Source organism: Callospermophilus lateralis, chromosome 15 (genome assembly GCF_048772815.1).
Source record: "Callospermophilus lateralis isolate mCalLat2 chromosome 15, mCalLat2.hap1, whole genome shotgun sequence".
NCBI lineage: Eukaryota > Metazoa > Chordata > Mammalia > Rodentia > Sciuridae > Callospermophilus > Callospermophilus lateralis.
In genome coordinates, this window is record NC_135319.1 from 51,473,559 (window position 1) to 51,487,487 (window position 13,929).

General features: G+C 46.7%; 1 protein-coding gene across 3 annotated transcripts in view; it reads left to right on the top strand.

The window, feature by feature from the left end:
- Window positions 1-7,106: 7,106 nt before the first annotated feature.
- The window catches only part of Sh2d4b (SH2 domain containing 4B), an 82,952-nt gene continuing 76,129 nt past the window's right edge, over window positions 7,107-13,929 (top strand). For 2 of the 3 annotated variants that reach the window (XM_076834961.1, XM_076834963.1), the window contains exons 1-2: window positions 7,107-7,290; window positions 8,541-8,543. In XM_076834961.1, the coding sequence (XP_076691076.1) occupies window positions 7,107-7,290; window positions 8,541-8,543 (187 nt within the window). The remainder of the gene's footprint in view (window positions 7,291-8,540; window positions 8,544-13,929) is intronic. The other variant, XM_076834962.1, reaches the window with a different exon arrangement.

Here is a 13,929-nt window from a genome sequence, read left to right on the forward strand (position 1 = left end):
TTTATTGTGTCACAGCTTCTGTCCATGAAGCAAAGAAGGAAGGCCTGGGACACTGCATAGCTCTAAGAGCGTACATTGAACAATCATGTTAAAGTCTTGGAGTTTTGCTCACCATAGAAAACTGGTGACATCCAAGTATGGAGGCGATGGCTGGATTTGGGGGCCTGAGAAGACTTCTTGTGGGAATCAGGCCATCAAAAGGGCCCAGGTTCTTCCCTTTTGTGGTCTCATGTCCTGCCCATCTCTGTAGCATCCATGACAAGACAAATGGAGACAGAGGCAAACCACTGGGGTGGTCAGGAGACACTGGCTGCAGTAGTCTAAAACTTTACCTCCAGGTTAAGCAAAATGGGGTTTTACAAAGGCCCACACCCCCAAGAAAGACAGGGGCACATTCATAGACTCAGAGCAGAACCAGGGCTTTGGAGTAGGCAGGGGCCTTGAACCTGCTAGGGAGACCTTCCCATTGGCTCCTCTGCTATCTTTACAGGTTGGTCCTACTTCCTTCTGCTACATACAGACCTTAATCTTACAGGGAGACTTGAGTATCAGCAGCCCCAAGTTAGTAACTTGGTAGAAAATAAGCTCATTATCCCCCATGTTTGTATATCAATCCCAGACCCAATATCTGTCCAGCTCGTAAGTCCCCTTTAAAGCCAGGAATATGGGGAGGCTCTCTAGGCAGAGGAATTAACTTCCACAATGCACTCCCCCACCTAATATTATTTTGATTCACCAAATTAATGAGGAACCAAGCCCCAGATTAAGAAGCATACAAACAGAATTCATGTTGTTACCCAGTATGTGCCTGGCTGGCTCATACAGGGCCTATCTGTTTAACACGGAGCCCTGACTGCTTACCCAGGCACAGATGAGGAAACTGAACCATGAAAACAAGGCCTGTCTGGGAGCTCACTGGGCTGGTAAGGTTGAGTGTGGAGTGACACAGGTCTAGTTGGCTACTAGAACTGTGCTGTTGGAATCAGTGTGTGTGTTTGTGGTGTGTGTGGTAGTTTTTTTGTTGTTTTTTTGTTCACAAACGTCACCATGGGTGTTCTGCCCTTTAGAGATACTTGGATGTCACCAGTTTTCTATGATGAGCAAAATTCCAAGACTTCTCCAGGATTTCTGCTGACCACTTTCCTAGAAGCCCATGTACCCCAAAACACAGAGATCACTTCTCTTTAGTGATCTCTGTTTATCCCTACCTTTATCTCACAGAATTGGATAAAATTCATTTTTAAATAATAAAGATGTCACAGCAAGCATTTTCTGAATTAAATCACATTGATGAAGATTTGGGGCAGGGTGGACTGCAACCCAGGTTAGATGACTCCCTCTCTCTCTTCTTCCCCTGCCTTCTCTGAAGCTCACAATCCCTAGTTCACTAGCATCAATTCCAAATCTAACAAGGTATCCAGAAAGGCGGGGCTTCTTCCTTTTTTTCTCATATTTTTAATTGGAGCATTATAATTGTACATAAAAATGGGATTTTTGTTCCATATTCATACATGCACACAATATAACTGGCCTCCTACCTTTAATAGATCACAATTGTACTCCTTCGAAAGGAGTGGGGCTTGTACTGTTCTTTGTCTTGATATATAAGACTAAGGCTGTACTACATACATCCAATCTCAGTTTACCTGCTTTCCCCTTGACCAACACATCTTGAGCAACCTCTTTATGCTAATGTTCTCCTCAACTTCAGTTCCAATGGCTGCACGGCATTTTATCCTATAGATGTGCCATGATTTATTCAGCTAAACATTTTGTTGAACACATTAGTTATTCTGAAATTTCCACTATGACAAATGTCACAGTAATGATCCTTACCTATGTCATAAGATCCCCGCCCCCACAGTGAGGATGTGAGCATTGAGGAGTATAATACTGGCAGTATAGAGTTCAATATTTCTCAGTATTTGGGGAGTTGGTTTCATCTGTTCATTCTTTTTTCTTTCTTGGTGCTGAGAATCCAACCCAGGACCTCCCACATGCCAGGCAAGCACTCTACCTACTGATCTACACCCCTGGCCGCTCATCTATTCATTCTTTTGTTTAACTTGGGAATCATTTTATCAATCCTCTCTCCTAATTTCCTTTCATATTTGAAATGATATTAAGTCCATAAATTAATTTGAGATAGTATTAGTTATGTATTGCTGCATAGCAAATTATCCTCCAATTTAGCAGCTCATAAACCACACACATGACTTTCATAACCATTTTAAGGGTTAGGAATATAATAGCAGCTTAGTTGAATGGTTCTGGCTCTCTCTCTCATGAGATTGTAATGAAACTGTTGACCAGGCAAAGATTTCTCCCTAGCAGAGCTCGAGGATCCTCTTCCAACCTCACTAGTGACTGGCAGGAGGTCTCAGTTCTGCCCATGGGCCTCACAGCATGGTTTCCTGAGTGCATGATGAGAGCTGAGAGCCTGGTCAAGTGTCTGATAGAAGGCATACTCCCTTCTGGCACGGATGTGAAATCCAGGAGGTAGGGATCTTTGAGAACCATTCTTGCCAAATGGCTGATATGGAGATTAATTGGACATTTTTTCAATGTTGGTTCTTTTCTGATTGTGAATGTCTTGTGTTCCTAGACCAACTTAAAGCCTACATATTCTCCCAGTAAAAAGATCTACTTTTCCTTGTTACAGGTTCCCACGTTGTTAAGTTCATTCTCAGTATTTCGTATGTCTGGTTCCTGTAGTGAGCAGGATCTTATTTAATACATCATTTTTTTCTCCCTCCCTCCTTAAATCATTATTTTATTTTATTAAAAAATATACCTCATTTTTTTTCTAAGTAGTTGCTGCACTCATGCAGAAACACTATTGATACTTATGTCCATGATGACATAAGTATCATCATGGTGGTGACAAGCAGAAACTACTGTTGACTTTCACTGAGCCCTTGGCTTGCAAAATAGATCGAGTAAGATAAGTAAGTACTCTTGGGAGTAGCTTCCCAAGTGATGATGCTCCAGGGAAGGTGGACAGAATGTAAGAAGGGCCCTCCTGTAGCTGATTCTTCCATGGTAACTTTGCCCAAGCTCAACTATAGCTGAAATGAGAGGGTCCTCTGGCCATCACTGACCCTGCCTGTGAGGGACTATGGGACAGGCTGGGGAAGCCAAAGCCGGTGACTTTGACAAGGCTATCCATTCACCTAATGTAGCCCATGACTCCTGGGTCTAAGTGTCCAGCATCCTTTCTGCAGAGGCCTGCTCTGGATGGCTCCCCAGCATCTGCATAGGCTCTGCCAGTTCCACCTGGAAGGTTCCTTCTTCATTCATTTTCTATAGGTATTTACCAAGCATTGCTATGTGTCAAGGAGCATTCTACATCAGTGATGAACTGGATGGAAGTACTTGCTCTTGGAGTGCTTATTATCTAGGAGGGAGGGAGGGAGGGAGGGAGAGAGAGAGAGAGAGAAATATTATTGCCAAATAAATAAATAAAATGATAGTTTATAGAGCAGAGGAAGGGAGGGGTCATCAGGAGAATAGGGGAGCTAAAAGTTTGAGCCAAGACTAGAATTTGGTACCTGAGCCAAGTGAGGTCTAGACAGAGGGATGAGCCATTGTGAGGCCCTGGGGAGGCAGATGTCTAGTGTATTTGCTGTCCAGTGTGAGGCCAGCAGGCTGTATCCAGTGACCAGGTGCAAAGGACGGGGGTGGTGCCATATGAGGGGTGGTATGAAGCTGGGCAGATCATGAAGGGCCTGTGTGCCCCTGTGAGAACTTGGGTTTTGAGTAAAGAAATGACATGCTCTGATTTAATTTAAGAGGATTTTAGTAGAAGCAGAGATTCTGGATAAAACTCTGGGATCCCCAATTCTACTCTTATCTGACCCCTTAACAATGCCTGGGTAGCCCTTTATTCCCTCTCCCCTGGATCTGGCCAGCATTTGGTGGCTGTTTTCCCTGCTTCCTGTTTTTCTAGCACCCTTTCCACCCCAGTGACAAAGCTGTTTCAGAAATGTTCCAAAGCCCTTCTGCTGCTTAGGAACCTGAGGTGATATGATGATTTGTCCACCCTGACTTCCTGGCATAGGGAGGTCTGACTCTGCCTGTGATCCTTCTCTGGGGGTGGGTCCCCTGCTGATCTCCGGAGGGAGGTTGGTGTTAATAGATCACATTTTAGGATTTTGAAGTACATTTGATTTCAGTCATGTGAGTTACATAAGTGTATGCTAATTATTCTATAAAACACAGAAAAAGTTAAAGTGGTCCCTCCCTATTCCAAGATGAAACAATGCTAAACAATTAGATGTAAAATCATCTGTATTTTTCCTTTGTTTACACAAAAGTAGTCAGAATTTCTATTTTATTATTTTCTCTCCCGTTCCATGTTCAAACATAGACTTTAAAAAATGGATTGTCCTGTGCACAGAATCCTACACGTTGCCTTTCCATTTCATCTGCCTTGGACCTTTCCCCTCATTAAGCCAAATCGACCGCACTCTGTGACTGGAACATACAGTTTTATAGTGGGCGACCCCTGAACTCACCAGGGACTCTCAGGTAGTTTCCAGTCACTTGCACAATAGCATTTCATGCGCGTATCTCCTGGCGCCTGAAGGAATTGCGTTAGCCTGCAAAAATAAATGCGTCACATGGCTAATGAGAAATGAAAACAGAATACAGCCTGTTGAAAGGCTGCAGGAAACCTGATCTGAGAACCGCGGGGTTCCCTGGCTTCTTGTCTTGTCTCCTATTATCTGAGGAGCCCAACAATGCCCAGTTCGGCCGCCAGAGGGCGCCCCATGCCAGGCCGAGCCAGAGCGGCGGGCGAAAGCCAGGTGGGAGGTAGCGCCCAGGACTGCCCAGCGGCCCCCACCACTTGTTACCGAAACCCGATCCATCCCGCAGAGAGTCTGCGATCCGCCTTTCGGTCACGTCCCTGGGATTCGGTGTCTCCTGGCCTCCTGCCCCACTGACCTGGGATTGCCAGGGAGCACCCCTCCCACCAGCGAGGTCCGTTCTGTTGCACAAGATGGGGAGCCAGCCAGGGTCATCCTCATCTGTTTCCACTAGAAGGACGACACCATCATCACCCAGCCAGAGGACAGGACCTCATGCCCATTCCCACACCCAGCCGGCTGGTGCTGCTGCTCTGAACAGCATTCTCTCTTTTTTTTAAATTTTTTTTTTATTGGTTATTCAAAACATTACAAAGATTGCAGAATCACATCGGTTACACATCCACATTTTTACATAATGCCATTCTCTTTGGCCCTGTGCCCTTTCTTGTCCCATGCCTCTGGGGAGCCAAGGAAGAAAGACATTGCCTGTAGGAGGCCAGCTCCCTTGGTTGCCTCCCTCCCCTGGTCTTCTCTCTGGACTTTGAGCTGCCCCCAGCCCAGCCACAATTAAGGCCAGGAAGGTCAGAGCAAGAGGGGGTTCTCAGTCAAGAACCAAAGGGAACCATGTCCCTTAGAGGAGTCAAAACTGAGGTAGGGAAAGGAGAGAAGAGGTCAGGGCAGGATCCAAGGCCACGGCTCATCCAGGTGGCTGGAACACCTGGGTGGAGGCTCCCAGAGGTCTGGGTCACATTGGGACAAGCTATCTGGTCCTGGGAAGCGGCTCCAGACAGTATTTCTTTTGACCTAGTGGGCTTCAAGCTGGTTGAAACCTGTTTAGTCCTTGCATTTGTGTGGGTTAATCTTGCCGAGGGAGCTCACTTGCCACCATGTTCCATCGCTCAGATGTGCGATCCACCTTGAGTCCTAAGGGAAGAGAAGGGGACACAAAGGTCACCAATCCAACCAAGCCACAATGCCAAATCATATTTGTTTGCTTATTTTCTCCTGGTGGGGTTACATTTTTTTAAACCATCAACAAGAAGTTAGATTTGAAAATTGGGTTGAGTCCAACTACAGCACTTTATTGGTTGGGTTGCCGCAGGCAAGTTGCTTACTTTCTCTGATCCCATTTCCTTATCTGAATAAAAGGGCAGTTAACTGTAAGTACCTCTAAGCATTGTTTTTTTTTTTGGGGGGGGGGCTTTGGTCTCAGCAAAAGCAGTTCCACCCACCCTCACAGCCAAACAGAGGTGGTTTCCCTCCAAGCAGAAAGCGCTATCATCCTGCCGTTCCGGCCCAGGTGCCTCAGATCAGGACATGAAGAGGAGGCAGCTTCATATTCTTCCTATTTGGTGAATTCCAGACAACTGCAACAACAAGATCAACATCAACCATCCCATTGGGCTCTGGGGGGTTGCCTGTCAGCACACAACCAGCTTGTCAGCACACAACCAGCTTGAGTTTCCTAATGGGGAAAGGGGAAAGAAAATCTGGCTTCCTTCTTTCTTGGAACTCCATCTCAGTACTCCTTTTGGTGTTCTCTGTTGATACCATTTCATTTCCCTCCTTGGCTACAATATTGATAAGAGGAAAGATCTTTCCTCCCCCAATGCGAAGTTTTAAAAGCATTACCTCAGTCTGCCAAACATCCCGGAAAGGAGAGGGCTGGCAGTGGTGGAGCAGGTAGATAGATGCTGGGGCTGAGGAGCCCAGAAGTTCCTGGCTGGCTCTTTTGGCCTCTTTTTAGAATTGATCCTCAATATAGGGAATTAGTAGGCAAAGCTGCCTCCTCCTTTCTCTTATCTGCAGAGGAGAGATCAGTTCTCCGGCTGGCCAGGGCAGTGTCATTGATACAGCTGGTGTCATCGTTACCTTCCACTGACAGATCACTCGACACCTACTGGCCCAGGCAGGGCTGGGCTTGGGCCTTGCCCAGCTGAGCTAGAACTTGGACTGTCCCTGTTTTTCCAGAAGCTGAGGTGAGTCCAAGACACAGGTGCTGCTGGGATACAGTGCTTGGTGACCCAACAGAGGGACTCAATTTCTCCTGGTGGCTGCTTTCCCTTTCAGGGTCCCAGAGGCTTCTTTGGTTCCTGCTACTTGGTCCCCTGCTGTCCTGGGGAGAGGAGATACGCTCATCACTGGCTGGGAGCTGAGACAGAGTGATGCTGCTGCACAGAGAAGGGGCACTGGGAGTGGCGCCCGAGTGAGGCCAGGGCTGAAGAGTGGCTTGGGGCATCCTGCCTGGCTGCTCTGGTCAGCTGCCCTTCTGGTGTGTGCATCACAGGTGGCACCATGCTGCAGCAGATCCTGCATGACATGTACATAGACCCTGAGCTCCTTGCTGAGCTCAGCGATGTGCAGAAGCACATCCTCTTCTACAAGATGCGAGAGGAGCAGCTGAGGCGCTGGAGAGAGTGCGAGGCCTGGGAGGCCCTATGTCAGGGGGACGGCCTCCGGCCCCCGAAGGTCAAGCGAGGTATGTGGCTGGGCATTCACCAGTTCCAGGAGGGTGGAAAAGTCAGCGAGGCTAACCTGGGCTCTTCTGCAAGATGTGCACTGGTATGATGAGGGTTGAGGGCTTAGAACCCTTGTGCTGTGGTGTTTGGTCCCTTTAGCCTGGGCTGTTATCTTTAGACCAGGACTATAGGTTTAGAACACAGCAGAGGCTCTACAAAGTCCCCGAGAATGTGGACTTGATTTATCTTCTTGTAGAATGTCCAGGTTCTGTGAAGTCACCCTGGGGATGTCAGATTAAGCTCAGGCATAGTTGGCAATTGCATGATGGAAGGAGGACATGTACTTGACCTCATTGCTGGTTCAGGCCAGGGTACAGTGGAGACATGCAGTTCCTCTTTCCTTTGCGAGCATGGCTCAGTAGTTCTCAGCTTGGTCTTGCACTGTGCCTCTCTGTTTCCTCATACAAGGGGATGGTTTGGATTATGCCTGGAACTCTGCTGGGCGTCTGGAGAAAGGGTGTCAGGGAATATCATCACACAATGAGTCACCAGCCCCAAATGGAAATAGTAACTGCAGACAAGAAGGACGGGTGCTACCTTTCAGGTAGTTTATATGCAAAGTCAGGTGCCAATCAAGCCCATGGATGGGTCCACCTGAATGAAGGAGAATGTTCAGGACCCCTGGGCTAGAATCTGATGGGAATGGTCATTTATGTGCACTGCACTCATTTTATACTTTGCAAAGCTCATTGCCTTTCTTTTTCCCTTCTGCGACCCTCCACTTTGCCTCTGTACTATTCATCCAGTGAAGTGAAGTTTGGATCTGTTTAAAGTCTTCAATTCAAGCTGTTTCAGGGCTGTTTCAGGCCTGGGCATACAGGTGTCTTGGGGCTCTAGCTTCCGCCTTTCACTCCAGCCTCACTGATGGCCCTTCCCCAATTTGCACCAGGATATAGTTTAAGATGTGCCCACTCCTGCTCTGGTCTTTGCACATGTGCTTTTTACTATTGGAAATGAGCTCCTGCCTTCATCCACTTGAAAGACTCTGTCAGAACCTGTCTCGTCCTCGGAGTCTTTGGGGATGCCCTCCAGCATAGGGAGTACTTGTCCCTATGTAGCTGACGGGCATGCAGGACTTACCCCAGCCCTTGCATTTGCCACACTGTCATTGTCATTCATCATCTGCTTGCCTGGCTCTCAGTAGACTCAAAGGCACTGGAGCGTGAGGCCATACTCCATTCTGCCCTTCTCCCTTGGGCCTACCACTGAGCTGGTTGGTATACAGTGTTAAATCTCTATTCCGAACAAGACACAGCAGGACCCTGAGGGGGCAGATTGTGGCAGAGTGTGACTTGGCTCACTAGTGGCTGTATCACTAGCTGGCAAAAATAACCAGTCACCTTTCCAGTCCCATCCGACCTGTGCCTCGAGGCCTCACATGTGTCTGGTGGCTCCTTTGGGAGGAAGACAGATGCCCCAAAATTTTAACTGCAAAAATATTTATATGGAGATTTGTCTCACACTGACATCTGCATTTTCATGTATAAATTATACATTAAACTCATATGGGTTTCTGGAGCAGAAGATTCTTTTCTAGGTTATTAATTTTTAGATTTATAAAGAATGGAAAGAGGGGGAACATGTTGAGGAATATGCATGTCCTGGGTCAGGATCCATTTTGGATCCCAGCATTGTGCTTCAATCTTGTCCTTAGGAACTATCTGGGTAGGCCACCAGGAGCCTGGTGGACAAAGAGCTTTTTGTTGGAAGAGTCTGGGATGCATGGTGCCCTCTTCATAACCTCATGGTGCAAAGACACTGTACCATGCCTGCGAGTTTTTCATTTGCCAGGTGCCTGCTCTACCCTTAGTCCTCCCATGTGGGGTGCAGGGCAAATTCCTGTGACTGCATTTCAGGAGGAGAAGCTGATGCCCACAGAAAGGATGCATTGTATCCAAGTTTACCCAGCTGCTAAGAAATGGAGTCAAAACACACATCTTGTGACTTTGTCGTGGAGTCTGATGACTGATGCATGCTTTTTCTTTTATTTCTGAACTGGGGACTTGAATTAGATGAATCATCTATGTTCACATTCACTTGTTCATCCATTCACTCATTTGTTTGTTTTTCCAGCATTACGAAGAGCTAGCTTTGGTGAACTGGATGGAGCTTTATTTCTCCTGATCTTAGGTGGATAGATCACAGGGAACACAGCCAGGAGCCAGACCTGGTGCAGGGCAGCTGTGTGGTGGCTCCGGGCAGGAGCAGGAGAGGACAGTCTCCACCCACTGGATCTTTTCTCTTCCTTCCTGGTCCCTTTACTCCTATTTATCCTGAAAGAGGCATCTGTAGTGCCTCTGGTGAGCTGTGTGCTGGCCTCTTGGGATCCTAAACATGATCTTGATGGGTCTTAGCCAGCTGGAATGAAGCTGCACCGCCTCCTGGCCACTGTCCCCAGTCCTGCCTGTCCCCTTTGTTCTCCTCTCTCACCCTCTCTTTTCTGGGAACATTTCCCAGCTCCCAGTAGGCCTGACCTCACTGTTCTTAGAGCTCAGGTAACGCTCTGATGGCACTTATAGGCAGCGTAGCACAGGGCAGGACAAGGTGTGCTGTGTCCACTTTCAAATTGTGCCCAGTGAGACTGGGAATAAGCAGGGTGGCATGGATCATTCTAGTTCACAACATCTTGGGGCTTTATTGGTCTTGGGACATATATTTGGGACCAACACATATAAGCTGGGGTGAAGGCTTAGAACTATACCATTAAAGCAAGGCAGGAGAGGAGATGGGGTCACAGCTGGGCATACCTCACTCCTCTAATCTTGTGGCACTTCTTTTCTATTTTCACTTTCCATTTTGGCATGAAGCTTCAGATGTTCTACCCAGTCATGGAAGATACAGGTCCTTAGCTTGGGAGATGGGTTATTTATCATGTTGATTATTTATCATATTTTGGATAAAGTTTGTTGTCCAGTGGGAAGTTGCGTTGTTATACTGAGACTCTGGGAGATGCATTATAACATTATGTTCCTATTAAGACTTAAGCCAATCCCCTTCCCTACCCATGTGGCCTCCTCCAGCTTTGTTCCCATGTCTCTGCAAGAACTCCCAACTGCTTTGGGAATCAGAAACTTCACAGTCTTGTGGGTCACTTCTGCACTTGCTTAGTTATCTAAGTATCCCAGTTTCTCAGGGCTGGAGCTGTTGTGGTCTTGGAGATAAGGAGTCAGGGCACATATTCACACTGCTCTGATAATATGGGAAGCTTTCCCAGCTGGACCTGTCAGCTCTGCCATGACTGACATTCTGCTAGTGTTAAATTGGTTCCTCTGTGTCCACCGCCTCATCTTTCTGGATGTCCTCTGGGAGCCAGACAGCTTTCCTTGACCTTCTTCCTGCTTTCTCCTTCAGTGTGGCTGAAATCAGCCACAGTGAGAAAGCCTGCACACTCAGGAGGTCGGCTTATTCTCACCACACAGCCAGCCCTGAGGCAGAATCCCACACCAGGTGGCTCTTTGGCCTGCACCTATTCCAGCCTGTGATGTGCTGGGTCTCCAGCTTCCATTACCTCTATACCTCACAGCAGGGCTCAAGATGACCTCCCACTTCCTGGTTCACCTCTCTGCCTGCTTGGCCTGAGCAGCTCCCAGAAGCAGCCCCAGCTGGGGCCAGAGGGAGTCACCCTCCTAGGTCTCCTTTATGTCTGAGCAGTTCCACTCCTGCCAATCCAATGGGAGTTTCATGAATGCAGAACTTCTCACTGGCCCTTCTGTTTTCTAGGGACCATCTGGTAACCATGGCAACTTCACCTGTTGAATCTAGGTCCTACTGTGCTCAGCATGTGACTTTTCCAGGCACAAAAGTCCCAACCTTGAATGTTAACCTTGACTGGAGCATTCCTAGTGTGACCATATCCTCAGGCGTCCCCCTGCCTCACACTCAGCTACCAAAGACCATTTGATATAATAAGTCTTGGGGATATCTCACTTCTCTGACTGGTGGCTTCCATTACACTTACAGCATGGTAGCCACATATCTCTCCAATCCCCTTTGTGTCCCACTGTGTGGGAAGCCACTTTTCCCAAATCCTCCCAAGGATGGTTCCTTTCTATCTATCATTTTGCAATTACATGTTGAGTTCTTTACTAAAGACTCACTCTCAAGGAGTCTCTCTGATCTCTCCGTTACAACTCCCTCCCTAATGTTTGTCCTAGCACTTACCACATCTGAAAATTATCTATTTTTATTTTAATTGTGGAAATCATAAGATAAAATTTACCATCTTAGCCATTTTAAAAATATGCAATTCAGTGGTTTTAAATGTATTCAAATGTTGTCCAGCATCACCACTGTCAAGTTCAGAACAAAAGGAAATCTCACATCTATTGAGTGCTCCTCCCTCTCCTCTCCTCCCCTCAGCCTGGCAAACATTGTGTTTTCCATTCTGAGGATTCCTGCCTTCCCCTCCTCTGTGTCTTTCTCTCCCTCCTCTTCTTACTGTTTCTTTTTGCTAGTTTATGTTCTGTCTCCTCCATTTGCTTGAAGTCATCCCCAGACCATGGGTGTTTCTTGCATTGTTCAAGTTTCCATCCCCTTATCTAGAACAAGGTCTTGGGGTACAGTTGTAGCTTGTGTGGGTGAGAAGAGGCTAAGAACCTTGTATGCATGGTGTGTCCAAAGGATGTGATTGAAGAACCAGGTCTTAAAATATATATATTTTTTTTAATATGAGCTATGTGCTACACCATGTGATTCCTCTTGTTGATCTTGAAATTCTTCAGTAAACATATATAAAGATTGATCATATAAACTTGTGCTTTGGGATTTGTTATAGAAGCTGATATATGAGACTATAATATACACATAGTGACAATTCTTTGTTACCCTTTCACTTAGAACTAATTTCATTTTCATTTCTTATTTTAGGATTTTGACTTAGATTTTAGCTTGTCCAATACTGCTTTTTAAATTCTCATTTACTTAGTGTGTATTTGTGTGCATCTCCTCCACCCTAGGCTTTTGATATCATTTTTTTTTTAAAAGAAGACTCCATTGGAAAAATGTGTTTAAATACTATTTGCAATTTTAAGACTTATTTTGGTAAATGTTCTCAAACCTATTTTCTTTCTTTATCATCAAGTAAAGAAAAGGGCTTTATAGTGGGCATGAGGCATAGTCACAGGGAATTACTGTAATCTGTTGATAACTGAAGGCATGGCCCATGGCCAGGGACCACCCTAGTTGTGACTATGTAGCTGGGTGTAGGGTGCTTGGCTGGTCAAGAGAGTGGATGAAGGAAGTCCCTGAGAGCCATGAAGGGACTTGCCGTGTGGTCTGTTGGCAATCTGACATGGAGAAAAGAGCAGGTAGCTAGACCTTTCTGCTCTACCCACCTGGTCTGTGTAGCCCACTCTAGATGTACCATGTAGTAGGTGCTCCACTCAGGTGTGTGGCCTAGACATTGATGGGGACCCACTTTTGGCTCAGCATGGTGACAGGTCTCAGCATCCTGGATGTGTCACCGTCCTCCTGCAGCACAGCCTTCATCTGTACTGGGGGAGGGGTTCTGTGACCCCCTCCCTTCATGGTGGCTGTGAGGATTGGATGGGCTAATGTGCAGTCCCTGAGGCCTACCCTGGGTGCACGACACTGATGAAGGTCCTCTCATCCTTCCCAATCATTTTCTTCCTGCCATCCCTAGGCCCAGTGGTGTGCATCCTAGTGAACAGCTCCTCCTGACAAAGGGCACCAAGGCCACTGCTCCCCATCTCTAGCTCCAGCTTTCAGAAGCCACAAAGCCCCAGACTTGCCAGGTGGGCAGCAAGAGGAACCAGGGCAGAGGCTTCTATGAGGAGTTGCAGAGTCACCCACAGTGACCAGAGTGATGGCTCTGGTGCCTGGTCGGTGCCATGTCCCTAGGGGTGAAGGTGCAGTTTTTGTGGTTATAGAGGAGGATCGACCTTATGCAAGCCCTTGATTGTCCTCTGTATCTCTAAGCACAGAACTAGCAGCCTCAGGCAGCTGAGGGCTTTTGGTAGGAGGATCCTAAAGGGGTCTCTAGGAAGCAGACTCAGATCTAGGGTGGTGGAGAGGGCAAGCAGAACAAGGCCTCAAAGCAACTGCTTCTTGGAAGGAAGGAGAGCTTAGCCAAATGGAGACTTGTCTGCCCTTCAAGCACCTCCACTTGCCTAAGCCCTTCAGTGACTTGGAAGATGCAGCCAGATGTATTTCATAAAAATAAAACAGTGACTGATTAAAAGACATGCTATTATTTTATGTGCTACTAAGAAAGATGTAAATTGATCCATTGGTTATGAGACACATTCTGATTTCAGAGATGTTAAGTAAAATGTGTATCTTTGAATCAACCAGATAAGAAATTATCTTCATTTTAGTTGAGCAAATAGAACCTCAGAGGGTTCAGCAGCCTGCTGGAGGAAGCAAGTGGGAGATGGAGTTAGAATCTGAGTGCGATGCTGGGATTAAAGTTTCTGATTTCTCTGGCTGTGCCATACAGAGCTTTCCTCATCATGGCTTCCCCCTGATAAAAAAGACTCATCGAAGGTGACCAAGGACCAACACACAAAAAGAAAAAGTATAAAGAATTATAAAAAAATAATAAAAGAAAATATAAGAGAATATTGGGGATAGTTGAGACT